The 27,500-nt window shown below is 47.9% G+C and overlaps 1 protein-coding gene across 5 annotated transcripts in view; it reads right to left on the minus strand.

Moving 5' to 3' along the window:
* The window catches only part of pde1ca (phosphodiesterase 1C, calmodulin-dependent a), a 112,380-nt gene that overhangs the window by 45,482 nt on the left and 39,398 nt on the right, over positions 1–27,500 (minus strand). The window contains exons 2-3 of one of the 5 annotated variants that reach the window (XM_035413919.1): positions 25,681–25,707; positions 22,352–22,381 (exon numbers count right to left, since the gene is read on the minus strand). The exons of 3 other annotated variants lie outside the window; for them this stretch is intronic. In XM_035413919.1, coding sequence (XP_035269810.1) covers positions 22,352–22,381; positions 25,681–25,707 — 57 coding nt within the window. The remainder of the gene's footprint in view (positions 1–22,351; positions 22,382–25,680; positions 25,708–27,500) is intronic. One more of the 5 variants, XM_035413921.1, reaches the window with a different exon arrangement.

Consider the following 27,500-nt stretch of genomic DNA (forward strand, 5'->3'; position numbering starts at 1 on the left):
GCTCACGCCATGTATCCGTAGATAAATGTCTACCAAGTCTTCTGCTGTTTTCTTAAATACCATACAGTGGCCTGGATTCATAAACAACATCCTTGAGTCTCTGTCCACGGGTATTCATACGCAAGTTTTTCAGCAATTTTAATCTAACAACTTGGAGATCACAAAGAGTCAACATGATCGTACGATATGTTGCTGGGCTTGTACCTACAAACAACACCTAGCCTCCCGGTGCCCTCACGTGTGAATGCCATCAACCTGGTGAAACACTGGACAGCCGTTGGTCGAGCGAGAAGAAGAGAAGCCACTGGGCTTCTGGAACAGTTAATACGCAGCGTTCCACATTCTACGCCCTCTATTGATTACACTTTAATCTCTTTCAGCTGGATTTTCCGCTACATCTCATATTCAAAAGCAAATCTTTTCAAAGAGGCTTAGACCGAGGACTTATCTCCCCAGCTGACACAAAATGATCTCGCAATGTCGCTGTCATGTTTTGTCAGTGTTGTTAACCTCGCCGCTACACGGCAGCAACAATATTGCGAGAAGGTTTTGCGCTAGCTGGGTCATATGTATGTGTGTGCACGTGTACGAGAATATCTCATTTTCTACAGCTGTAACAGACTTTACAAGAGACCTAGAGGGATCATGCACAGGACAGTGAAGATGAAGATTTTACACAAAACATTTTTGCTGAGTGCATTGCATTTGTTTGTGTGTGTGTGTGTGTGTGTGCGTTCGTGCGTGTGAGCACGTGTATTTTCAGCACTATGCATGAACCTCTCCATTTTTTGGTCATTCTGGGTTTTAACACACATCGAAAGTTCTCATCCAGCTCTGTGTACTGTCCGAGTTCTGTAACTGTGCAACTAATAAAGTTTATTCAAATCCCCCAAATGACAAAGCCGTAATGTGAATTGGTTAAAAAAAAGAAGAAAAAAAAGAGTTTCTGGCTTTTGCTGCTCCAGGAATTCCATTTTTTATTGTCACCCTTACAAGGTTTACGCACAACACGACAATACATTTATGTACATGCTGACACACATTGCACGAGTGATTTTCATTCAAAAAATGAAAAATGAAGTGAATTAGCAATCGCGTGCGTGCAAAGTCCAGCACGGCCCTTGTCTTTCCCAGCAGGCTCGTGGTTAGAGCCATTATTCTCCATCCTACAACAACAGGACGGCCGCCATGTTCCTCGTGATTCACTTAACCACTCAATTAGCCAGATAAAAAGGATGATGGATGGGCGAATAAAGAAATCAAATAAGACAAGGGGGGGGGGGGGGGGGGGGGGGGATGCAAGAATGCCCGTCCAACAGAAACCAGACAGAAAGGGTGGAGGAGGAGAAAGAGAAGAGAAGAGAAGGGGGTCGAAGGGAGGGCGAGTGTGAAGATGCCATTCTTTTGCATTAGCTCGTATTTACAGACTTAATGAACTTGTTAATGTCATCGTCAGGGCCCCATTAACGACATGCAAGACCTCAAGCTTGAGCGAGAGAGAGAGAGAGAGAGAGAGAGACAGACAGAGAAAGAGAGAGAGAGTGAGCAAGAACAAGACAGCGAGAGAAAGAGTGCTAGTGAGAGAGAGAGAAAGAGTGACAGAGAGAGAGAGAGAGAATGAAGGAGGGAACAGAGCAGTAAACAGTGACAGAGCCGGGGTGACACTAAGCAGACATCTAGGAGAACCTCATTTCCCTAATAAACCCCTCAGCACCCCAAAGACATCAGGACTCTCGCACTCATTGTACAGTGAAGCAGGAGACACACCCACAGCAGTCTCACTCCTGTCCAGCCTCTGTGCTGCGCGGGGTGGGGGGGGGGGGGGTATGTGTGGCTCGTCTGTGATGCACAGGGGGGGGCTGTCCAGTCTGTGATGCAGAGGGGGGGCTGTCCTGTCTGTGATGCAGAGGGGGGGCTGTCCTGTCTGTTATGCAGAGGGGGAGAGGACGTGTCCTGTCAGTAATGCAGTGGGGGGTGGGGGGGGGGTGTTGTGTGGATCGTCTGTGATGCAGAGGGGGGGCTGTCCAGTCTGTGATGCAGAGGGGGAGAGGACGTGTCCTGTCAGTAATGCAGTGGGGGGGGGGGCTGTCCTCGGGGGCCTGACCTTGGAGGGGGATGAAAAAAATGCAGCACGCCGCCTGTGGAATGGCGTCACGGTAACCAGAGCCGCCAACACAATTCCCAGCCTGCACAGACTGCTACGTCACCCCCCTGGGCTGGGGGGTAGGGGTGGGTCTGAGAGGGGGCTGGCGGGTAGGGGTGGGGCTGAGAGGGGGCTGGGGTGGGGGGAGGGGGGGGGTGGGGGTAGGCGGGGGGGGGGGGGGGGGGCGGGGCGGTGATGAGCGCAGGCATAACGCGAAATGTCAAGGTTTAACATAGCGCAAGGTTAAAAACGTTAGCGCCGCGCTGCGTATCCATCTCCCAGCATTCCTCCCTACACTCGGCCAGTGGGTCCCACAATGGTGTGATGTCATGGAAACACTGAGGGGGGTGGGGGGTAGATGTTTGGGAGCTGACCCAGGTACTATGTGTTCCCTTTCTCTCAACCAGTGGGACAGTGTGTCTTCTGTCTATAACACACTCAGTTTGGGGAGGGGAGGGGGGGAGGGTGACATGGGGCGGTGGCATAGTACAACGGCCAGGGAACTGGGCCTGTACCTCAGAGCTTGCGGGTTTGATTCCCAGCTGTGGCATGGCTGCCCTTCCCTGCGGAGAGGTGCTTAACCTGAGCTTCTTCAGTGAAGCGCCCAGCCGTATAAACAGATTGTATGTGAAAGAATGTAATCGGTGTAAGTCGCTCTGGATTAAAACAAAAAAAAAAATTTAATAAAACATTCGTCTGATAATTTTTAACAAGGAAAATCCTCTCTGGTGCCTCTGTGAATTGAAAATTTGATGTGCTAATTGGATGAGGCTTTGACAAGAGCGGAACTCAGAGTGAGATTAGCGCCTTCCCTTCTGCACCCCCTCAACCCCCCCTCCCTCTCCCCCAACCACACCCCCACCCCCCCCAAAAAAAAAAAAAAACTAAAATTCTGAGAACATTTATATGAACAGAGAGAAGGCCTTGCTCTTTTTTTATGGTGATGTGATTGGCCATCAGACCCCTACCCCCATCACAACCACCCACCCACACACCCACTTTGTGAAGGTCAGAAAAGAAGTCTGAGTCCACGGCACAAAATAAAAGGAAAAAAGAGGGCAGAGAGGAAGAGAGGAAACGCTAGTTGAGGAACAATCTTTCCCTCGCTTCGCCGTCGTTCAGGTGCATCCCCACACCTGAGCGATCCTGCTCTCGGGTGATAACAGAAAGCGGGGAGACCCAGACAGAGCTCGTACTCAAACCCTTACATACACTAATCCCCCCCCCCCTCTTTTCACCGTGACAACAGTCGCGATGCTCATATCGGTCAGGCGAAGGCACTTATGCCGCTTATGGTCTTCCACAAAGACCCAGAAAGATTCCATGGGGTGGATGAAGGGACTATGAGAAGGGTTCGGTGTGAGTCATGTCAGAAAAAGGAAAAGAAAAGAACAGAAAAATATACTGGTATTTGTCGGATATGGGTCAAATATGAGTCAGGAATACTTGAGGTTAAAACCAAGGGTTCAGGCAGATCCATGGGAATTTTCAAAGGGACATCCGTTTGCAAGCCAGAATGTGAACAAAGAATTTATGTTTCCAAATACTGCTGAAAATAATAGGATTTTTTTAACTGTCAGCCATCTGTACAAATATTGCTAAATTTAGCTAGACCCAGTATATAGTATACACAGTAGATCTATAATTTTTTGTTAACGTAATTACTCTGGCACGCTTTTACGGTTTTACGTGGTTGTTAGGTATATAAACCTGATTTATATTTGGGTTCTACAGCAGAATAAGCTAGCCGGCGTGTGATACTTTATTGATGACAGACACACACTCACTGGTGTGGCTGTGTTGTCAGACAGGGGCCAGGCTCTGTCGCACACATGACTCCTCTTCTCCAAAACGCTGTAAGTCACTCCGGGTAAAAGCATCTGGTAAATGAACGCGACGCGCTGCAATATTAATAATACACTCTCCTCTGACATTTACACCAATCAAAGAGAAGGCCTCACATGGACGGGGGAAAGGGTGAATGTCACTCACAGAGGCCCTGGGGGGGGTGGGGGACGGGGGGGGGGGGGGGATGGGGACGGGGGCGAGGGGGTGAGGGCGGGTGACAGGCTGATCCAAACTGACCCCTCTGCATTTTTAAAGCCCCAGTCCGTCCGTGCCAAACGGTTGCGGGTGCACTGTGACCCTGTCACCGTGTCCTCCCACTTATTTGGAGGAAAGGCTATAATCACCCCAGACACAATATCCTTCCCCCAAACCAAACCTCTCTTTCTCTCTATCTCTCTACATCTCTCCCTCTCTCTCTCTCCCTGTCTCTGCCTCTCTCTCTCTCTGCCTCTCTCCCTCTTTCTCTCTCTCTCTTTCTCTCTCTCCCTGCCTTTGCCTCCCTCACTCGCTCCCTCTCTGTCTATGCCTCTCTCTTTCTCTCTCTGCCTCTGCCTCTCTCCCTATCTCTCTCTCTCTCTCTCTCTCTCTCTCCCTCTCTCTCTCTCTCTCTCTCTCTCTCTCTTCCTCTCTCTCTCTCATTCATCAGCTCCCCTCCACTCCGAGCGGAAAAGGCAGAGGCGAGCGAGTCTTACGTGTGTCTGCTGTCGATGGCAGGCGCTCGGAGGCGGCGCTTTGAGTTTCGCGCGCGTGGAGCTCGGCGGGCGGCGAGCCGTGGCAGGCCTATCGGTTTTGGCGGCGGGATTAACGGTCCGGTCTGGGCCCCGGCCTCTCCAGCGGAGGCTCAGCGGCGCAACCTCGCCGTCCTCTGCCATGTCAGAGGACTGGGCCACGCCCAAGTAGATCAGGGGAACAGGTGGAAGGAACAGGTGACAGGATTCTGCGCCAAGCGAACAGTACTTGTAATGATGGCCCTTAACCCTTTGAAGAGTAGGGTTTTTGGAATGTTTCCTAAAAATTCTAAGTCAGTGTTCTAGAACTCGGTTGTTTTCAGTTACCAGCGGTGATTGTTACATCAGCATTAGAATGTTTAGTTAAGAACATTCTAATCACACATTTGTGATCCTAGGCCTTAAAGCATTAATGAAGCAACTGGTTTATTTTTTGTTTTACTGGGCTCGTCTTGTTTGGTCTGGCTGTTGATTTATAAGGCTGAATCAGTTGTGACACTATGCAGGAGAAAAAACACCTCACCGCTGGAAAGTGTAGTTTTCTGAAAGCATTTCTTGAAATTAAAAAAATACATATATAAAAAAAATTGGCAATAATAATAATCCTGTCAAGAAGTGTACTTTTTTTTTGCGCAGTATGGAAGGAAACACGCACGGAATTATAAACAGGTAGCTAATGGGGCATAATTTTAACTCGCTTGTAAACACAACAGTCCTGCAGGGAAAAAAAAAGCACCTGGCGGTAGAGAATGTAGATGAGGAGGAAAAAAAAGGAGCTTTGTGCACGACGCACTTCCTTGCACGTTATTGGTCGGAACACTGCAATGAGAAGTCGTAGACAACCGATGTCTTGCCTGCACTATACAGTGCACTCCAAACATATGGTAGTGGCAGAGTGAGATTTATTTTTCGATATAAACCCAAGGCACTTGGATTTGAGATCAAAAAAGAGGAATTTGAGCTGAAAAAAGGGGGACTCAACACAAAAACAGCCGTTTCTCTAAAATGGTGAAACAAACACGCATGCAGATACCACGAAAAATGGAGGTTGTCCGTAATTTTGTCTCATATATATCCATATACATAGATCTCAAATCCAAATGCTTTAAGTATACAGCAAAAAGAACAAATTTCACTCTACGGCTGAGATCTTTTATGGAGGGTTCTGTATGACATGGCAAGCTACTCCACACACTGCCCATTTATTTAACCGTGTGAACTCAACCTGAAAAATTAAATGTTGCTATTCCTTTTTATGGGGGGCGGGGGCCTCTGGTAGGAGGAGAATCTTGCCTCAGGACCAGGAGTCAGAATCTGGCCTTGCCGTAACCACGGAGATGGATTGGGGGGGGGGGGGGGGGGTGAGTTTGGACAGCAGCAGGACCAGTAGCAGCACTGATGATAACTCCGGGTGAAAAGTTTAATAGACATAACGATGCACCAATTACAGGCCGTCAGTGTGGATTAAGGGTGAAGAGGGGGTGGGATGGTGGTGGTACGGGGGGGTTTGTGGGCAAGGAGACAGCATGACTGGTGGGGGGGGGGGCATGGACATGGGGTGGGAGTGGGGGTAGATGGTGGTCGTTTTCTCATTTCCTAATGGGACAGCAATGGCTGAAGTATGATAGAGTCAGATTACATTAGTCTCTTACTACCACAGTGCTCTGTGTGTGTGTGTGTGTGTGTGACACAGAGAGAGGGAGGGAGGGGGGAGAGAGAGGGAGAGAGCGAGGGAGAGATGGGAGCTCCGTGTGTGAGAGAAAGACGAAGAGCTGCATGTGTGTGTGTGTGTCTATGCATGTGTGTGTGTGTGCTTGTGTAAGTATAGGATGTGGGGATGTACTGTCATGTCTGTACAAAGCTGTTCCTTGACATCATACCTTCAGGAAAGATAAGATGGATTAATGATGTTCCCCCCTACTGATCGCCCATTCAGCCCGCTGCCTATAACATGTAGCTGTAATACTGCACAAGCACTGGGGACAGTATCACCACACATCCTCTGCAGCATTATTTAAACCAGTCTTCTGCCCATCGCTGTAACTGAAACTATGTTCAACACACAAGAGGTATTAACGTGCTAACCAAGTAGCCTGCTAACCAGTTAACCCACTCACCTTAGCCCACCCACTAAGACGCTAGCCCACCGGCCTGCTAACCTGCCAGCCCGCTAACCTACCAGTCTGCTACCTAGCTAACAAAAACTGGCTTATCGGCTAACTAGCCAGCCCAAAAAGCCACTAACGTGTCAATGCCGCTAACCAGCTAACACACTCATCTTAGCTAACCCACTAAGCCGCTAACCCATTAACCTGGGTGAGTCGTGACGGCCTTCGCCCCGAAATGCCTGCTTAATGAAACATGTGACTCTGCAGCGTTTCAAATGGCTTATTGAAGTCTCTCCCACGAAGACACAGAACGACTTAAAACTAAATAAAAACCGCCGAGCTGTACTGACAGCAACGTTTCTCCAAGCACCCGGAGCAGGAAGTAGAAGGGATATAACGGATGTTTTATGGTGGAGTCGTTCAGCTTCCAGCACATGGTAAACAACATTCAAATCAAGACGAATAGATCTGGACGCTGGAACCGGGACTCGTGCGCAAAGTCAGTGACAGCAGGGCCTCGGGAGGACGCCTGGACAGCAAAAGGATCTGCCCAAAATTTCAGTGTGTTCCCTCAATGGTGTCACACTGTGAGGACGTGTGTGTGTGTGTGTGAGAGAGAGAGAGAGACAGAGAGAGAGAGAGAGAGAGAGAGAGCTCAGTCAGTTAAAATATTTAGTGAGGTTTCTTGGGGAGGGGGGAGGCACATTGACGTCACTCAAAAGAACCCCCCCCCCACCAACACCACCACCCTTTTGTGTCCCTTCTTTGGTGATCGTCTCTTAAATCCTAAACAATGAATATTAATGGCGGTATTAAAGTCTGAAAGATCCTGGATCACATAGGGCCTGATTCAGTTACAGGCCCCAGTAGGCCACCCTCCCCCACCCCCAACTGTGCCCCCCCCCCCCCCGTCCCGTCCCCACGTTTACCCTCAACAGCATCTGACACCCCATCTTCCTGGCCTCAGGGTGGCCGGTCCTGTTTTATTTAAAACAGCACCATTTCTCCTGCTTTCCATCTGCCCAAGAGCTCTTTTCACAAACCATTAATAAATTTAATCCAACAGCAACAACAACAAAAAAAAATTACAATAATAATAAAGAAAAAACACCATTTGAGACAAGCATCAAAATCACAGCCTCGAGTTGTAATGTGGACCCTGCTGTTATTTCAGAAATGAGCACTCTGACCCAAAAAAGAGTGACAGATGATTGTTTCAAGAAATGAAAACAACCTTGGAGCAGAAGGCGAATCGACCTGAACACAAATCAAATAGCGAATATTGATCGTAATGGAGAGCTGTCTTTGTTGAATTCAAGAAACAGAGCTAGCCGGTGAGTTAGCTGTGCAATCAACTGCTTTACTTAATGAATGAAGTTCTGAGGAGCACTGAGACCAGCAGACTCCTGTAGATTTCCCCTGCAGCACTCAGGTTGAGTATCTTTGCTGCAGTAGAGAACAATCTTTCCCTGGAGATGTTAGGGACCTTTGGATAAATCATCCCAGGTGACTGTACGGGTTCGCTGAATCAGCCTTATTTGAATCAGCATGCTTGCCTACTATTGAGTATACAGTATGAGTTGAGTACACTGAATGAGAAAATTGTAAAGCAGGCAGAATTTAGTGTGCTCAAGATCCTCATATTTTGTGGTTTCGCTGAGCGTACTTGGGAAGACACTTCTCAGGAAGTAAACCATGCTTTGTGGGAGATACCATAAATCGAAGCGGAAGAGGCGATGCCTCTTTGCATGGACATGACGTGTAGCTTTGCTTTACAAATGAGGCGCAGGTTCCCTGGAGATTCCTTCAACAGCAAGGACACGTGAGTGTGGCCACACGGGCGGAAAATAGCATGAAGGAAATTTTTCGCATACTGGTCATCGCACACTTAAAAATACGCACTAAACAGTAGGCAATATGTAGACATAGTACATACTTTGAAGACATGGTAGTAGACACAGTTTCGGACACTGCCAGTGAGGCAATGAGCATGCTAACTATGATCATTGACTCACTCCATGTGAGTTAACTCAAAGGGATGGGACTCCTAAATCAACCTTCAGTCAGTTAATAACTACAGTACCTGCTCCTACATCTACACTGTGCATATGTGTGTGTGTGTGTGTGTGTGTGTGTGCGTGTGTATGCGTGCGTGTGCGTGTGCGTGTGCGTGTGTGTGCATGTGTCTGTGTGTCTCTGTGTGTATGTGTGTATGAGTGTATATCATTTTGTGCATGTGTGTGTGTGTGTCCTAGGGTAGAGTGTGTAGATATCTGCTGGAGAAGAAATAAGTGGATTGCGTGCACTGTGTTTTAACACCAGCGGTGTGTTTATACTGTAGGGGTTCCAGTTTGTTTTTCTGGGTCATCCAGGGATTAGAGCCAGCAGGCTGTAGGTCAGGGTGGATCCACAGAGCAGATACCAACAGCCAAAGCTGAATCAAATCCCAAATCCAGGCTCATTATCACCATCATTAACGGCCTTCCCTTCATTATCACCCTCGTTAATCGCCCTGCCCTCACCGTCACGCCCGTTAACGGCCTCCACATCATCACCCTAGTTAATAGCCACACCCACATCGTCACGGTTATTTAGAACCTCTGCATCATCAACCTCGTTAATAGCCCCACCCTCATCATCATGGCCGTAAACGGCCTCCACACCATCACTCTTGTTAATAGCCCCACCCTCATCATCACGGCTGTTAACCTCCACATCAATACCCTCGTTAATAGCCCCGCCCTCAACACGCACCCTTCTATTTGTGGTGTCATGCTCATAACCAGGGTCCCCACTGGCACCACCCATATCTTCACCCAATTTATCAGCTCCGCCCATACCCCCCCCCACCCCAAATATAAAAAATAAATAATAATAATAAAAAATAAATAATAATAATAATAATAATAACATTTATCGTGGTTTTGGCCTGGATTCAATCAACACTTTGTGACACCCATGTTTATTTGTCAGTCAAACCTATGGACCAATGTTGAGTGACTGCAGGCCTTAGTCTCAGCAGAGAGCGTGCCTCCGCACCAAAATCAATATTTTTAGGATGAAAATTAATGCAAAAATCCTGCGTCCTGCTGCCAGAACCCAATTCATTTCCGCTGGATCAAAATTAATTTAACGAACGTGGTTATGATGCAGCCTAATGCAGGCAAAATTATACAGTCATTCACACCTGAGAATATTTGAATTTTGGGATAATTGTTGATCAGGGGAACGCAGCCAAAGTCTGCCGTTCTTCTCCCAGTAGTAGGAAAGCAAGGATTTTATATTCTCGCCGTGGCTTATCTCTTCTCATTACCTGCAATGCTAGTTTCCATTAGGCAGGTTTCACGCAATTTGGAATAACCTCCATTTAATTAGGATAATGGAAGCATAGCTACTGATTGCACATGACAGCTCGCACAAATTCTGCTGTTTATACCGGATCGCTGTGACGTTTCCCTTCATTACAATGAGCTGAGACAGATAATTTCTCGGTTCAGAGTGATTATTCAATTCATTAATTCGGCAGTTAATTTGAAAAGCACTGAGGTGCTTTTGAATGACGCCGCGTCTCTCTGTGAAGGGAGGAGTAAACCAACACGGGCTCATGTGAATATGCAGTTTAACTGGATGTTTTTGGTTGCATTACGCATCAGGATTCTGAACATGCAGTTTAATTGGATGTCTTGGGTTGCATTACTAATCGGGATTCTGAGTATGCAGTTTAATTGGATGTCTTGGGTTGCATTACGCATTAGGATTCTGAATAAGCAGTGGATAAGTGGATGTTTTGGACCGCGTTACTCATTAATATTATTTTGGTCAATCCATGCCACATAGTAGGTTATTTAAAGTGGACGTATCTACAGTCAAGTGCAGCAAACACCCCCATCTTCAGAAGTAAATGTTGGGGTCCTGTAAACGTAGCACATTTAACTGAAATGTCGGGTAAATGAGCTGAACCAGTGAACCCTATTCCACAACGGGGGGCCTGTCGCACTTTAGGGTTGCTGGGTACTCCAGTGACTGTTGGGCACTCTGGTTTCCTCCCACAGTCCAAAAGACATGAAAATTAGGCTAACTGGAGACTGTAATTTGCCCCTAGGTATGAGCGTGCGAGTGAAATGTGTTTGTGTCTTTTGACTAATTGGCAACCTGTCCAGGGTATATTCCTGCCTCTCGCCCACTGCATGCTGGGATAGGGTCCAGCCTAGAAAATGGACCGGTGGAAATTTGGTGTGAGCCAAATTCAGGTTGTTCTTCCCTGCCTTTTACGGGTGCACAGTCACATTTGGGGATCATGGTGCCGTACCTGCAGGTAAAGGAAGGAGGTTCCCAAGGAGGAAATAAAAAAGACAAAACACAACCAAGCTCCCTGTGCCCTGTCACCTTACAAATCACCCTGGCTGTCCCCAAGCCTCTGCCATATATCAACACAAATATATATTTCCCCAATCCCATTCACAGCAATAATTTAACTCTCATTCTGCTTAAGCCATAACTTAAACTCCGCCCCAATCCTGTTTATAGCAATAATTTAAACCTCCACCCCAATCCTGTTAATAACAATAACTTATACCTCCTCCCAGTGCTGTTTATAGCAATAATTTGAAATACATTGGAATAAAATATATTGCAACACTTCAAAATATATGGACATATACGCTAATTATACCCACTTTCCTGCAATGCAGTGCGACTGCTATGTGATTAAATATATTCATCATTGTATTTAGGCACACAGATTTGCCATATACCACAAATACATACCATTTCAGTAAAGGATAATATATCATTGTCAGGACAGGAACCTGACTCAGCAGCAGGAACAAATAAAAAATAAAAAAATGAAAAAGGAGGCTATAAACGAGTGAGACAGCGTCAGGGGCAGGGGTGTAGCAGGAAAATTCGGGGACCAGTGCATATGGAGTCTCTGTGGGCCCCCTTAAAATTGTACACCAAAGCAAAGTTTTTAGTCCAGGCCCTTTGAGTCACACCCAACCCCGCCCCACCCCTGCAAAAGCCAATATAAGGCACAGGATGAAAATGAGGATGGAAATTTCATGCTAATATTAAAGTGATGAGACACAGCCCACTGCGTGCGGATTTTTCAGGTAGTCGGACAGATCTGCGCAGTGGATACAATCGGCCCCAGGGGTCACATGGCCAGCCATGCTGCGAGTAAACTGATCAACGTTTCTGCCCTGACGGCAGAGAGCGGGGTGTCCTGTCTGTAAAGCCCCGCCCAACCCCCCCCCCCCCCGCCAAAAAAACAAATCTTTCACACTGACAGACTGATGTGCGTTTATGAAGCCCAGAAGGAAACGGTGTGAAGCTGAGAGAGATGGCCAGCAGCCCCTTTTGACGTCAAATAAAAAAATGTATAAAAAAACCCCCACAGGCTTTCCCCCAAACACGTCCCAGAACGAGCTCTTGGCCGCAAAGAGCGATTTCTTGCGCCGCGCTTTCAGTTTTAATCTAAAGCTTTTTTTCGTCCCCCCTCGACTGCGGCTTTCAAGAAAAATAAAACTGACGAGCAGAAGAATGAGGAAGAAGTGTGCTGGCTGTTCTCCAGTCTTATCTCAAGGCTGGACGCTGTTATATATACACTGCCATATCTGTTATATTTCTGAGTGCTAGATCCCCCACCCACCCCGTCTGCTTCAAACAAGCCCCCCCCCCACCCCACCCCCCTCGCTCAGATGACCTCTGGTAACCCCGAAACGATGCCCATCGTTAAAAAAAATAAACAAAAAAACAGTAGTGCTTCACTGCACATCTCGTGGAAGGAACAGGAACCTATCCTACACACACAGTCATATTTACCCACAGTGCACCTTGAGATGTCCTGTGCTTCCTGCCTCCCCGCCACACACACACACATACACGCAATCATAAATCATATATATTGCATATATATGCACATATGAAACGTACGTTTATGGAAATGAATAATCTGGTCTGCTGGGTGGCAGTCACAGTCACATCCATAATGGAAATCCAGATGTAGATGGTGGATACCGGACTGAAGATAAACACTTCAGGAAAAAAAAAGGCAGTGAGAAAGGTGACTGGGAGCTGAGCCTCTGTTTACCCTGTTGCTGTTACTGTGACGTGTAAACTAACGCTGGACCTCTGTGTTCATTTCCACATATGTAGCAAACTACTATTATCCTTTGTTCATTTTTATATTAGGATGATCACAATATCCTTGGACAGTTCACTTTGGTAGCACAATTTGATGGTGAGTGCTGTTTCATTGGACTAGTCCAACCTTTTTGAGATGCCCACCACTTCAAACATGTTGGTCATTTCGTCAGAACACCGGGAGCGAAACACTCTGAGAGAACTTTTGAATTACAGGGTTCTATCAGGAAATTGTACAGCCACAGATATTACCACAGAGTAACCGGATGGCAGACTCCGTGTTCTTAAACGCTGAAAGTTCTGTTCCATTGTCACTTGTAACTTTCCGCTTTGATGCATCTTCTGAAAGGTGCAATAGTAATCTCAATGCACATTCCAGTATCTAGACACTTATTTTTTTTACGGACCACAGCCCCAGTCATAATAAAAACAAGACGGAAGCAATGCAGCAGTCATCCATCTGGTTAGATAGTAATGTCTGTGGTGTGGCTTCGAGTTATGCCTCCCATGCTATTGTATAGACTTTTGTGTTATGTCCATATTCGTTTTCACACGTACGGAAGAAATAAATGTGTCGAGGTGTTTTTTCGTCAGTTGTGTTTCGTCAGTTGTGTTTCAGAGCTCTTTTTGGAAATGAAAATGTCAGATCCCAGCTAATCCTGAAGCCTGGACTTGTGAAAGAAGCTCTCAGTGATGAGATGGAATGGGATGTGCTTTGAAACCCCCCCCCCCCCCCCCCGACAATGCCCCTCCACCCCCGTCCTGGCACGTCCTTTGTAAGGCACCCGACAGACAGACACCCCCTCGATCGATGCTGCTCTTGTGCTCAAAGATACACTAAAACCCATCTTATTTTCCCCTCTCCCTGCAGGGAACCGGTGAGAAGGTGAAACGTACCGCGCTCCAGACCACCCACACTCGACCCCCCCCTCTACCCCCATCACGCCCCTGCTCCCCCCCCCCGCCCCCCCCCCCCACCCCCCCTCAGAACCTGTCCTATGATCACAGTGCTCCTTTAATCTCAGCCTCCTATCCCTCCACCAGAGACCCGAAATTCACAGCCCTGTGTGCGGCCAAGACGCCCACAACCCCCTCCCCACCCCCCACCCCCCACCCCAACCCATAAGACCGAGAAGTAACAGTAACACTACCCAACACTACAACGACAAACGAAAAGCAAATAATCTCTAAGTCACCTCTCATACACATGTCACTGTATCTCATCTGCACAGCTTGTTCCTTCTGCTTTCCTCTCTGTTTCCACGTCGAATTTCATTTTTCAATTGTACTTTTATCTATTTTGGCCTATTTTTTAAGTGCTTGAAGCACTTGTATGAAAACCATTGTGTGAGAAGTGCAATGCAATGAAAGCAATTTACTATTATTGCTATTATTACTATTCACTAGCTACATTATTATTTCCTAGCTATTTATTTACGTCCGGTGAAAATGTAACCATATCTTTCACCATTGATAGGGTTTTATTTTGTGTTAAATTTTCAGATGAAGATTACCTCTCTGTTTGAGGTAGCAAGCGATGCCTGGAATTAACATAACTGTGTATTTTAAGAATCATTTTTTATTTTTGCAGCCACTTCATTCCGTGCCATCCTTCAGCATTTCGTTTTTTTTGCGGAGCTTCGCGAACGCGCGTCGAAGCAAACGAACGGGGGAGCGAGCGAGCAGAGCAGAGCAGCGCAAGGGTTAAAGGTGAGATTTTACGAGGTTGAGACTCCTTCAGCCGACGGTCGTCAGGGGCGGAAGGTAATTCTCCGCGTGACGAACTCTCTGACGCACTCGATGGAGGGGGGGGGGGGGGAAGGGGGCGGCGGGGGGGCGAAATACGTCACGGGGCTGTGCGATCACCGGTGGACGGGTCCTCCTGAGCCTTCGCAATTATGTGTTTAATTATCGGGTACGCGGTCCGCGAACGAGGACAAATCATCAATTAGCGAGCTGCGATGAAGGAGGAGCGCAGTTCAGTCCGGGGTCTTCCTCTCCCCAGGCCAAGCTCAAGGTGAATTAAGCACTGTTTTTGTTCTGGCTGTTTACAAAAAAAAAAAAAAAACAAGCCTCTGTGTATAGGGTTTCTAAGTTAACAACGATTATAGAAACAAAAGTTGCCGTAGCAATGTTACTTCACGACCGGGACAGGTTATGTTTGGACTGTACAGTTAAATTCCTCTCCGTCTCATAGTTCTTCAGGCTACGTTCACACCGCGGGTCTTGATGACCAGTTTCGACTTTTTGCCGACATCCTATCTTTTGACCGCCTGTTTATATCTACTTTAAAAAGTGACCCATAGCCGATACCTGTGTTGACAGGGTTTACGCTTGAAACAACCCCGCAGCCTCGAAGACAGAATTAGCGTGGAGCCTCAAGGTTACAGATAAAGAGGGTGGGGGGTGTTATTCAGGAAAACAGCCCCATACTGTACATCGCATCATTTCAGTCGTGACGGTCGCATGCAGAATCGCTCAAACCCAACCTTGACCCAAACGGTGGCCATTTTGTGAATGTGTTGTATTGGTGGGTATTTTGTGAACGTGACTGGATCGTGTCAAATATTCCCCTGTTTTTAAACTGAAGGCTGAAGTAACGGCGCAGTCCATTGCCTATGTTAAATAATTCAGCAAACGCATTCACTTACTTTTCTCACAGCAAATGAGGCTGAACATTTGAACATTTTGGCATAATGCTTTTCATCAGTGAAATGAAGTTATATGCTAATGTCCACTTTTCACTCACTTTTAAAGGCCAGCAAGAGTAAGACGGCTAATCAGAGAGAGATTTAATTACCTTGAAGTGCGGAAGTAAGAACACAATCTATTTCAATTAAAAGTCTATTCATAATATTTTAAACTGATACAATGTGCAGCTGAATATGCACATATAGTTAACTGTGTGCGATTTCCATTTAAGGTTTCCGGGCTCTTGGGAAGGGAAGAAGGGAAGAAGGGAATACAGATTTTAACTTTAAGAAAGGGAGAAGGACCTCTGCCTGAACAGTGAAAACAAACCGGACAGGCAGTCAGCTAAAAGGAACGACAAACGTGCATCAAGCTTAAACAAATAAAAAACAAACAAAAAGATTGCGCGTTATTCTGTTCTTTTTTAAGTGCACTTGAAAAACTGATTGGGTGAACCATAGGAGTCCGAGCTGAGAAAACAAAGGCTGTCCGTCCGTCCCTGGTTTCCTACCAACCCGGCCAGCACAGCTTAATCGAATGAAAGGGTTGCCAGATCAAACTGTCAGCCAATCGAGCGGTTAGAGGCAGGCCAAACCCCACCCACGCCGGGCCCTGTAACAAAGCGAACAACAGAATCCTCTACCACAGAGGTTGCGGAACATCGAACAACAGAAACCTCTACCGCAGAGGTTCCAGAACATCGAACAACAGAACCCTCTACCACAGAGGTTGCGGAACATCGAACAACAGAAACCTCTACTGCAGAGGTTCCAGAACATCGAACAACAGAACCCTCTACCACAGAGGTTCCGGAACATCGAACAACAGAAACCTCTACTGCAGAGGTTCCAGAACATTCCCAGCCCACTGGTGGCCCAGTCCCTCATTGACCCGATTGCTCAAGTCTCTTCTGTTTACCGCCACAAGTCTCCTGTAGTACTGTGTTAACTGAGTCAGAGAGTAAGACAATCGCTGGCTCTCCTCTATTTTGCACCAATTTAGTGGTATGGAATTGGTACATAAAAAAAAGCAGGAAAAAAAACATCATTAAAAAGGGCAAGAGCAGATCTGTCTAGCAAGGTCAAACAGAGCTCCGTTTTTTTAGTTGCCCCCTTCGGTCCTTATGGCCCACTGCACCTGAGCAGCCGCAGCCCCCCCCCCCCCCCCCCCCCAGAGTGCCGGTCTGAGTGTTTCTCCCAGCGTGAGACGCCACACCGTGTTAGCCTCGGCTTCCGTCAGCCGCCAGTCCCCCGGCGCCGCGCCGACAAACTTGCGCCCGCCGCCGCCGTCGCCGTTGGAAAACAGACGGACCCACGGCAACGATCCGCGTGCCGCGCGGGGACAGACATGGCGGCTGTGCCGGAATAAACCGCGCATCACGTGCAGGTCGTCTGGGGACAACCCGGGGGTCCGGTGCTCCAGCAGCAGGGCCTTATATGTAGCGCGGTGGCTAGGGAAGCATGTATGCTTCTGACTCTAAGGTTGTAGGTTCAGATGGGGTATGGGGTCATTTGCAGTCATTCTTTAATTTAAATTTAGAAGTTTAGAAATAGCGCATAGATTTAATATCTGCCACATAAGCAGTACATATCTTTAAGTGAAAAGAAATTTAACTTAGGTTGAGCCATTGGCCTGAGTTGAATTGCTCTAACCTCATCCTAATACTGAATATGTTGGCAGGATTGGTTGATTGTGATTGATTGACAGGAGCTTATTTTCAAGCTGTTACCAGCTCTGTGTGTTTCAGTACTTATTTCTACTATTTTTGGATGCACTTGTGCACTTTGTTCTGGAGGCCCGCAGTGTCTGCTGGGATACTCTACCCTGATCCTGGAGGACCACAGTGCATGCTGGGATACTCTATCCTGATCCCAGATGACCGCAATGCATGCTGGGATTTTTTCATAGAAGCTCAAACCCTGACCACCCACCGCAGCGAATCAGCAGCGAGACTCCTCCTTCAGCCCGCTAAGCAGGAAGCTGAAAGACTCCTCCTTCAGCCCGCTGAACAGGAAGCTGTAAGACTCTTCCCTCAGCCCGCTGAACAGGAAGCTGAAAGACTCCTCCTTCAGCCCGCTGAACAGGAAGCTGAAAGACTCCTCCTTCAGCCCGCTAAACAGGAAGCTGAAAGACTCCTCCTTCAGCCCGCTAAACAGGAAGCTGAAAGACTCCTCCTTCAGCCCGCTAAACAGGAAGCTGTAAGACTCCTCCTTCAGCCCGCTAAACAGGAAGCTGTAAGACTCTTCCTTCAGCCCGCTAAACAGGAAGCTGTAAGACTCTTCCCTTAGCCCGCTAAACAGGAAGCTGTAAGACTCTTCCTTTAGTCCGCTAAACAGGAAGCTGTAAGACTCTTCCTTCAGCCCGCTAAACAGGAAGCTGTAAGACTCTTCCTTTAGTCCGCTAAACAGGAAGCTGTAAGACTCTTCCTTCAGCCCGCTAAACAGGAAGCTGAAAGACTCTTCCTTCAGCCCGCTAAACAGGAAGCCGGGACAGGACTCTGGACGCGTAACCACGGTGCCTCTGCTCACAGGCGCAACAGACTCGGAACACGACATGCCCTGACACGCCCGCTCGCCCACCACCCTGCCCAAGGGTCGCTAGCAGACGTCACCCGCCCGTTATTTTTGGCAAAGACGCATTTCTGAGAGACGAGGGGGATTGGGGGGAGTGGGGGGATGGGGGGGGGGGGGGGTGGTGGCATCGGCAGCTGCTTCAGATCTCAGGGACATCTGTCGCTACCTGAGCACCACGCAATCATCTCTGTGTGACACCGCTCAATAAACCTGTCAATCACAGCATGGGGGGGGGGGGCACACACCCCATTCGCCTGCGAGAACACACTGATTGGCAGATTAGACAAGTGACATCAGAATGACAGGAATCTCACGTGGGGGGGGGGGGGGGGGGGGTGAGGTTTGGGGAACGTCATTCAAAATCTCTGACCTGCTTTTGAAGTTTATTTTTCGACCTCATTACGCTTATTTTTCTGACCTTTCACACTTTTTACGAAACACAAACAGAACACGGCGTGCGCCTGCACCAGCTCCATGCTTTCATGGGAAATGCCTCTCCTTTCCTCTCCTCTTCTCTCCTCTCTTCTCCTCTCCTCACCTCAGCTCTCCTCTCCCCTCCTCTCCTCCCCTCTTCTCTCCTCACCTCTCCTCCCCTCTCCTCTCCTCACCTCTCCTCTCTTTTCCTCTCCCCATCCTTCCCTCTCCTCTCCTCTTTTCTCCTCTCCTCTCTTACCCTCTCCTCTCCCCTCCTCTCCTGGGCTATCGTCATCGGCAGAACCGGCGAGGGTCTACGGCGAAGTTAAAAAGCATTAGCCACATTTATCTCCCTTTTTAGTTTGTCCCCGGCTGATTTACCGGAGGTTTTTAGAACAGAAATGCCGGGCCGGGGAAGAGAAATCGATGAAAAGCTGATTATGGCAATAAAAGAGCAGTTATCTGGACCTGGCGGTGGCGGTACCTGAGAGCCTGAGGCTGCTACCGTGGTTTCCCACGTGACAGAGCCGCCGTCTCAGTGTGTTTAATGAAGACGTGGGAGCAGTGTGGAGGCACACACACACTCAATAATATACACACACGCACACACACTCTCAAACACACACACACACACACACACACACACACTCAATCATATACACACACACACACACACACACACACACACACTCAATCATACACACACACACACACACACACACACACACACACACTCAATCATATACACACACACGCACACACACTCTCAAACACACACACACACACACACTCTCTCCCCCTCTCTCTCTCTCACACACACACACACACACTCAATCATATACACACACACACACACACACACACACTCAATCATATAAACACACACACACACACACACACACACACACACTCAATCATATACACACACACACACACACACACACACTCAATCATATACACACACACACACACACACACACACACACTCAATCATACACACACACACACACACACACACGCACACACACTCTCAAACACACACACACACGCACACACACTCTCAAACACATACACACACGCACACACACACCTACACACACACTCTCTCTCCCCCTTTCTCACACACACACACACACACACACTCTCAAAGACATACACACACGCACACACACTCTCTCTCCCCCTTTCTCACACACACACACACACACACACACACACACACAGACGTGCACACACACACACACACACACAGACGCACACACACATACACACATAGACGCACACACACACACACTCTCAAACACACAAACACACACACACACACACACACACACACACACATAGACACACACACACACACACTCTCAAACACACACAGACACACACACACACACACACATGCACAGACACACACACACACTCACACACACCCACACACACAGACACACACACACTCACACTCACACACACACACACCTCCTCTTCCCTGAGAAGTGGAATCATTTTTGATTGCGGTCCCCTGTGATTGCAGCCCCTCTCTGGATTATATCCATCTTCCTCCGAAATTTCAACACATTCGTGCTTCTGATACTGAATGCAATTCACAGCCTTGTAAACTGGTATTTTCCATGGGACAGCAGACTGGCAGAGTGCGTGAGAATGAGTGAGAGAGAGAGAGAGAGAGAGAGGGGGAAGGTGTGAGAGACAAGGAGAGAAAGAAAGAGAGAGTTGGAGAGAGAGATGGTGAGAGATATGTAGAGAAACAGAGACGTTGTTGTTATTCTGATTGATTAGTACACTTTGGCAACACGTATCTAAAAATATGTCACGCCAATAAAGCATTTTGAATTCGAATTTGAGAGAGAGAGAGAGAGAGAGGGTGAGGAGACGGAAATTGTTTGTGTTCCTGATGATTACTCTGCAGGCACGCAGTTTCAAGAAGTGAAATTGTGAGGCACATACTAAGAAGGTTATAACCAGAAGCCGGATTAATTGCATTTTCAGGTTTATTTGTATAGCTTTTCTTACGGAGGCACTGTCACAGCAAAAGACACTTGCGGAAAAAAAGGAATAATATTGACATGGCTGTGCCTGAATTGCAAACAAAATGAGGTGGAAAAACTGCCCAATTTCATTATGTAGTAGTAACAATGTAATAGTGTATACATATTTTTCCTCATTTCAATAAGTGCCTTCTGAGTTTTGTGTGATACCTTTTCGAAATTTGATTTTAAAAATCTATATAAAAATAAAGACCAAACAAATAACAACACAGCCGCGGAGCAAGTGCTCAAAGTAGCTCAATTTGATCGACTGTATGAACCGCAGTGGAACAGCAAGAAAAAAGAAGTAGAAACATCATTTTTAGGATTTATGGAGAAATTAAGCTGTCACAGTAATGTAATAATCAGGTTTTTCCGCTCACGTTGTAGCTTGGGCATGGCAGAATTTCATTTTGATAATAATTTATTACAGTCAAACTCATTAGGAATCTTTTTCCTTCCCCTTATATTTGTCCTGTCTCCATTACCGAATCATCCCCCTAAAAAGGTTAATTAAATCGTCTCTTTTTTAAAATAAATGAACAAATTTCGAGAGGCAGTAACATGGCATGTAAAAAAGAACACTTTCTCTCCAGTTCATCCAGCCTGTGACCTCATCTGCCCAGTTACGTTACGAAGACCACAGTTAGTATCATCACTTAGTGAAGAGCACTCACAGTCAGCAACAATGAACAAACAAAAACAAATATGGCCAAAATGGCCTGGAAATGTTTACTTACTCATTTATTTTTTAAACTTTTTCTAATACAACATGACTGTGCCTTGCTGTGGAAAACGGATTATTGTTATGGTGTGTATAATGTACCTACTGTATGCGTGCATTGTGTGTGGGTGGGTGTTTGCACACGAGTGTGTGTGTGTGTGAGTGAGTCTGTATCTATGTCGGAATTTATTAGCATGAGTGTGTGTATATCTGTGTGTCTGTGTATATGTGTGTTAAGAGGAGAGGAGTGAGAAGGTTGTGATAATAACATGTGAAGCACGGCCTTCTGTTTTTCCTCTTAGTCATGCAAAGCATGCGGCAAGGGGTGGGAGGGGCATACCAATCTGGCCCACAATCTAGGGTGCTCTCCATCGCCAGGGCAACCGCGTCATCCGTTGTGTACCATGCTGAAGGCATGCCCACTGAGCCGCATCACGGCGGTGTGATGTCACGGCGTCGTCTTCGTCGCCGACACGCGCGAAGAGTACCGCCGACGGAAGACTTCATCGCAAACGCAGACGGATCTCGAGCGGGCAGAGAACCACGGAGCGTCTGAGTCCCACCGTCTCTCTCTAACCCCCCCAGCGCCGCTCACGTTAGGCCCGAGGGGCTGCTCGCTGCTCATTTCACCGGCCGACGTGGAACTCAGACCCCAGGAACCCGGGTGAGGTGAGCTAAGCGCGCGATAAACCGCCTTTTAACGCTCTCCTCAGCTCCGGGGTGAGATCTGGAGAGAGCACGCCCGGCGGAACTCCGGGAGAAAAGGCGGGAGGCGCTCGTGCGGAACGAGGCACAGCGGGACGACCTGCGTCAGCGAAAAATACCTTTTGTGTTTAATCGTCTCCGACAGAGCGCGCGTGAGCCGTGCTGGACTCAGATAAACTCTTCCAGAGTTGCATTAATACCGAACAGTTCAGAGTTTCGACGCCTTCCTACCTTCTACCGCAACTTTCACTTCTGTTTCTCCTACCCAGAAAAAAAAGAAGAAAAAACACCTTTCAGCCCTCTAAGGTCACAAACACATCATTAGAATGTTCTTAACTTAACATTCTAATGCTGATGTCACAATCACCACTGGTAATGGAAAGCAGCAGAGTTCTAGAACACTGACTTTTTTTGCATTTAGAAAAAAAAGAAAAAAAAAAACATTTCTGAAAACATGCTCTCCAAAGAGTTGAAGGGAATTCCAGGACAAATCCGAGGCATAGACTTCACCTTGAAAAAGTCGAGGACAGCAGTGAACACCCCCTCCCCCCCTCCCAAGCAGACACTGTGAGTCGTGAGCGTGTCACTGCAGGCCATGCGCCATGCGCGGGTGCTGCGTGACTGTGGCTGCATGCCGTCCGCGGAAGTCACAGTTCAGTCCTGAGAGCAGGAGGGAAATAGGTGCGACACCCAGCAAAGGCCTGCCGAGTTTAAGCAAGATACACTGCTCCCTGTCACCTGACTTTCAGACATGTTCACACGCATGCAGAAAGACACGCACAAATACACACACATAGACACACACGCAGACACACACTCAAGACACACATAAACACACTGTGCACCCACTTACATATACGCAAATACGCATGCGTGAATATGCAAAACCACATTCACATGAGTATACATGGACACATTATTAGGGATAGGTATGCTTTAGATTTTTACAATACTGGTGCTAAAATGACCCTTTTGAAACGGTACCGGTGCCTAAACGCAGCCAGAACCGCTACCTTCTCTAGAATAAAGCGTAAACAAGCTCCCCTTCCAGCCTCTGACATTGATGCTTTCGGGAATGTGATGCACAGACAGAGCTTCCCTGTTTCCGCTCAGTCTGTGATTCCTCTGCACGTGTGTGTGTGTGCGTGTGTGTGTGCGTGAGTGTGTAACAGACAGAAAAACAACACAACTCACTCTCACTGAACCCCCAAACACCACCACTCCCCCCACCACCCCGCCTCGCCCACTCCTGCATGCCACTCCACGCTCCTCTCCACACCCCCCACCACCCCCCCCCCTCGCCCACTCCTGCATGCCACTCCACGCTGCTCTCCACTCCACCCACCCTTGCAGTTCTTTTCAGGCAATTAATTGTGGCATAATTACTGAGACTTGCACACAACCCATCACTCAGAAACAAAGCAGAGGCTGGTGAAAAGGAGGGGGGGGGGGGGTTGTTGGGGGGAGGAGGGGGGTGGGATTCCTAACTCCCACCCTTATAATGGGTCTGATTCCCGCAATAATGAATCAAAACGTCTCAGTCGCACTGATGAAGGTGTTGAGCTATGTTTTTTTTTTTTTTTTTTAAATAAACGAAATTAATTAAACATCAATTTTACGAAGCGTGACGGGCGTGCCGCTTCTGTTCTCGCCTCGCCTGTCGCACGCGAGCGCCTAGCTCGGGTCTGGCGGCTTCCGACTACGGCTACGCAAACGAGCGCGCTGCTCCTCATGCTGATAACGACCCACGCCCCTGGAAAGCAGCAGTAAAGCAGAACCGCGATATGACAGCAACTAACGACAACAGTAATAATAATAATCACAACGCAACAGTGATGACGGGCTACTGTACAGACTGGGGTCAACGGGAACACTGAAAACATGTTCTCTTTTTCCTTTTCCCACTCACTGTCAATCATGTTTACATTGTTTTTACTCATTTTTATTTCTAAACACTGCCAGCTGTTCCCCCGGAATTTCCCCGCAAAATACCCTCCTGAGCACCAGTGGGAGAAAAGAAAAAAAGTTTTAAAACAACCGACAAAAATATGTTGCACAGAAAAAAAAAAAAGATCGGAAATATCGCTTATTTCATTAAACGCAGAGGTCAGGTTTATTGAAAGTCCAGAGATCAGAAGGTAAAAATCCTGCCGTGTGTTTTTCTTCCACCCATGAACTCAGCCCAGCTGATTTCCACTCATTAGTTCACTACCTCCTGGCTGAAGAACTGCCAAACCCTGGCGAGGGTTTGGACTTCCACACCCTGCACCTGGATGTTCCACCTCTGCCTGAACGTCCCAATGCAGTGAGGGCTTCAGCAGAGTGGAATATGTGGGCACTGAGGCGAAGAGGCCAGACGCTCACGTAGCTCGTGGGGAACCGAAACGACTCGGCGGGTTCCGCGGGAGGTAAGACGCTTGTTTTGAGCGCGTGGGCGTCCTGCGTGAGCCTCGCCTCGCGATTCTGTGCCCGCCAGGCCGAACGTGGCCACGCCATGAGCAGAGCGATTACTCTCGCGGCAGGCTAGAACACTCGAAATCCTCCGCTTATCCAAACGGGCCTGCTACCCTGCACGACCTGAGCTCCATAGGCTAGGCTAGCCAGCTGTAACGTTATTTTTTTCTCGAATTCATTACGACAGCCAGATTTTCGAATCGTGCACGACATCGTCACGACTGAGTGTACCGGAAACAGAGGCTGCTTCTAAACCAGCGGTGGTAAATCTCTCAGTTTTGCCTCTGAGCTCAAAATGCATAAAGTTAAGATAGGAATGAGGGGACAACTGACCCCAGATCACCACTCCTGCTGTCAAATGATTTACTAATACAGGTGCTGATATAGGACCAGTTTCTCCTTTGGGCTGATAATCACTCCTGCTCTCAAATGATTTACTAATACAGGTGCTGATGTAGGCTCACTTTCTCCTTTGGGCTGATAATCACTCCTGTTCTCAAATGCTTTATTAATACAGGTGCTGAAATAGGATCAGTTTCTCCTTTGGGTTAATAATCACTCCTGCTCTCAAATGCTTTACTAATACAGGTGCTGATATAGGATCTGTTTTTCCTTTTGGCTGATGATGGTTATTGACAGGGGATAAAAACTCTTTTGAGATCACCACTTGGAAATTCTTTATGAATACTGGTTCAGTTCTCCCCATATCCTGTTCAGAATGAAAAACCTGCAACATCATGGTCTAACTTCTCTTTAAAAAAATTAAACTTTATTGGCGGAATCTGGGTAGTACAGCATTGGCACAGTATACAGGATTGGCAGTTACCAAAGTAATTTATGGTATAGCATCATATTATTTATGGTACAGCATAGAGTATATAATTTAAAGTGTGGTTGATGACATATTTCATGTTCATATAGACTCCTATGTATACACACACACACACATAGATAAACACTGGGCAGTTTGGTATACTGTGGTATACTACTTTGATTGGGCAGTTTTTCTTCTGGGCACACCCCCAATCCGGTAAAAAAGAATGGGGGACCCCCTCCCGGACCATGATGCACCCCAGAATGTGTGGCAAAGCTCCACTGAATCTTACCTCTGCGACGTCTTCTTGTATTTCCGCCTGCCAGAGAGAGACAGAAAGGGAGAGAAACGTTATTGGCTGTTCCACAATTTGCCCCTCCGCCCCCCCCCCCCCCCCCACCCACTCCAAACTTCTGTTGTTTATGCTTGTCTTTTTTCATAAGGGTGAAACGCCGCTCTCATCCTGTGTGGGTTTTTCGGGCTAATGGAAGCAGTTTACGCTCCGTCGAGATCAGGAAAACTGTGGCAGCCGCGACGGAGCCAATGAGCTGGCAGCCGACCCCCGAGGGCCGGATCTGCGCCGAGAAGCCCGGCCTGGCAGCGCCGACTCTGGGCCAGAATCGGACCAGATCCGGGCCTGTAGCCGCTCGCTAATGTGGGCAGGCAAAGAACCGAAAAGCCGTGTGAAAAACATCCCGGTCTCCGGGAAAGGCTAACCTCGCTAAAAAGAGCGTAGCGGTGTGGCTACGGAGCACGACGCCGGCTGTTGATGTGTGAGGACGGGACCGTCCCGCCAGCGCTTCCGAATTTTAGCGCGCGGGGCGAGGCGGCGTCCCGTGTAATGAACCGCTATCTCTTCACCTGGGACCTTACGCGCAGAGGCAGAGCTTGTGGTTTCTCCTGCCACGTTTTTTTTTTAAACGCTCGCCATTTTCTTTTATCTGACTGATAATACTGAAAATGCATTAAAACTTCTTTTTCTTTCTCCCCCCCGAATCTGCTTTATATGTGAGCTGAGAAAAAGAGAAGGTTTTTTTTTTACCGCCAAAGATTTATGGAGGAGGGGGAGGGGGGGGGGGGGGGGGGGGTGACGAGCGTGACTCACTGGGACTGACTCGGGCTGGAGCTGCCGTTTGGAAGTGGCGGTGACTTCCGAACAGCACATTAAGTGGGGTGTGCGCTGTCTGCTGGCCAAAAATTGCTTTGTGAACACAGCCCAATGACCTGTGACCGGACGGGGGAAAGCACAGACACCAGGGATAATGGGAGAAGGGATGGGGAAGGCGGGCGGGGGGGGGGGGGGGGACGCGGGGGGTGTTGGATTTTTTCGATCAAGCCCCATGTCCTCTGAGGAGAGAGAGGCTCTCTGTCTCATTCCCTCCTTCACTCATTTTTACATTTACTTTCACGTTTATGTTTATTTTTCACATTTATTATAACGTTTCTACTTACATCTGTTAATTTTCACATTTATTTTTACACGTACGCTTACATTTATGTTTAATGCATTTAACGCGTACACTTGCATCTGCGTTTACTTTCACGCTTGTGTTTGGGTATTCAGTGGACACCGGTATCCAGAGCCACTAGTGTATGCGCTCACTGTGTTTGGGTATCCACAGCTGCTAGCGTATGTGCTCACTGTGTTTGAGTATCCACAGCTGCTAGCGTATGTGCTCACTGTGTTTGGGTATTCAGTGGACACCGGCATCCAGAGCTACTAGGCATTCCAATGGAACCTGAACGTCTGATTTGAGGGGCTCTCGTTTGAAGGCTTTGGAGGGCGCACCTGTTGGTTGCAGGCAGTGCTTCAGATGGTAGCGCGCTAGATCCCTGTCTATCACTGTCTAATGGAGCTGAGCGATCAATGTGAGGCTGCGCATACTGAGCGTGTGCAGACACCGGTGTCTGTCCCTGAAGATGACGCTGCGCGCACTGAGCATGTGCAGACACCGAATGGACACATCCCCGTCACGGCCTTCCACGTCACCAGTTCTGAACCCAGTCTGCACTTATGGGATATTCTGTAAGTGTGCCCGAAACAGTGACCTGTGTGTGTGTGTGTGTGTGCGTGTGCCTGTATGCACCTGTGTATGTGTGCGTGTGCGTGTG

The sequence above is a fragment of the Anguilla anguilla genome, chromosome 4, assembly GCF_013347855.1.
Source record: "Anguilla anguilla isolate fAngAng1 chromosome 4, fAngAng1.pri, whole genome shotgun sequence".
Taxonomy (NCBI): Eukaryota; Metazoa; Chordata; class Actinopteri; order Anguilliformes; family Anguillidae; genus Anguilla; species Anguilla anguilla.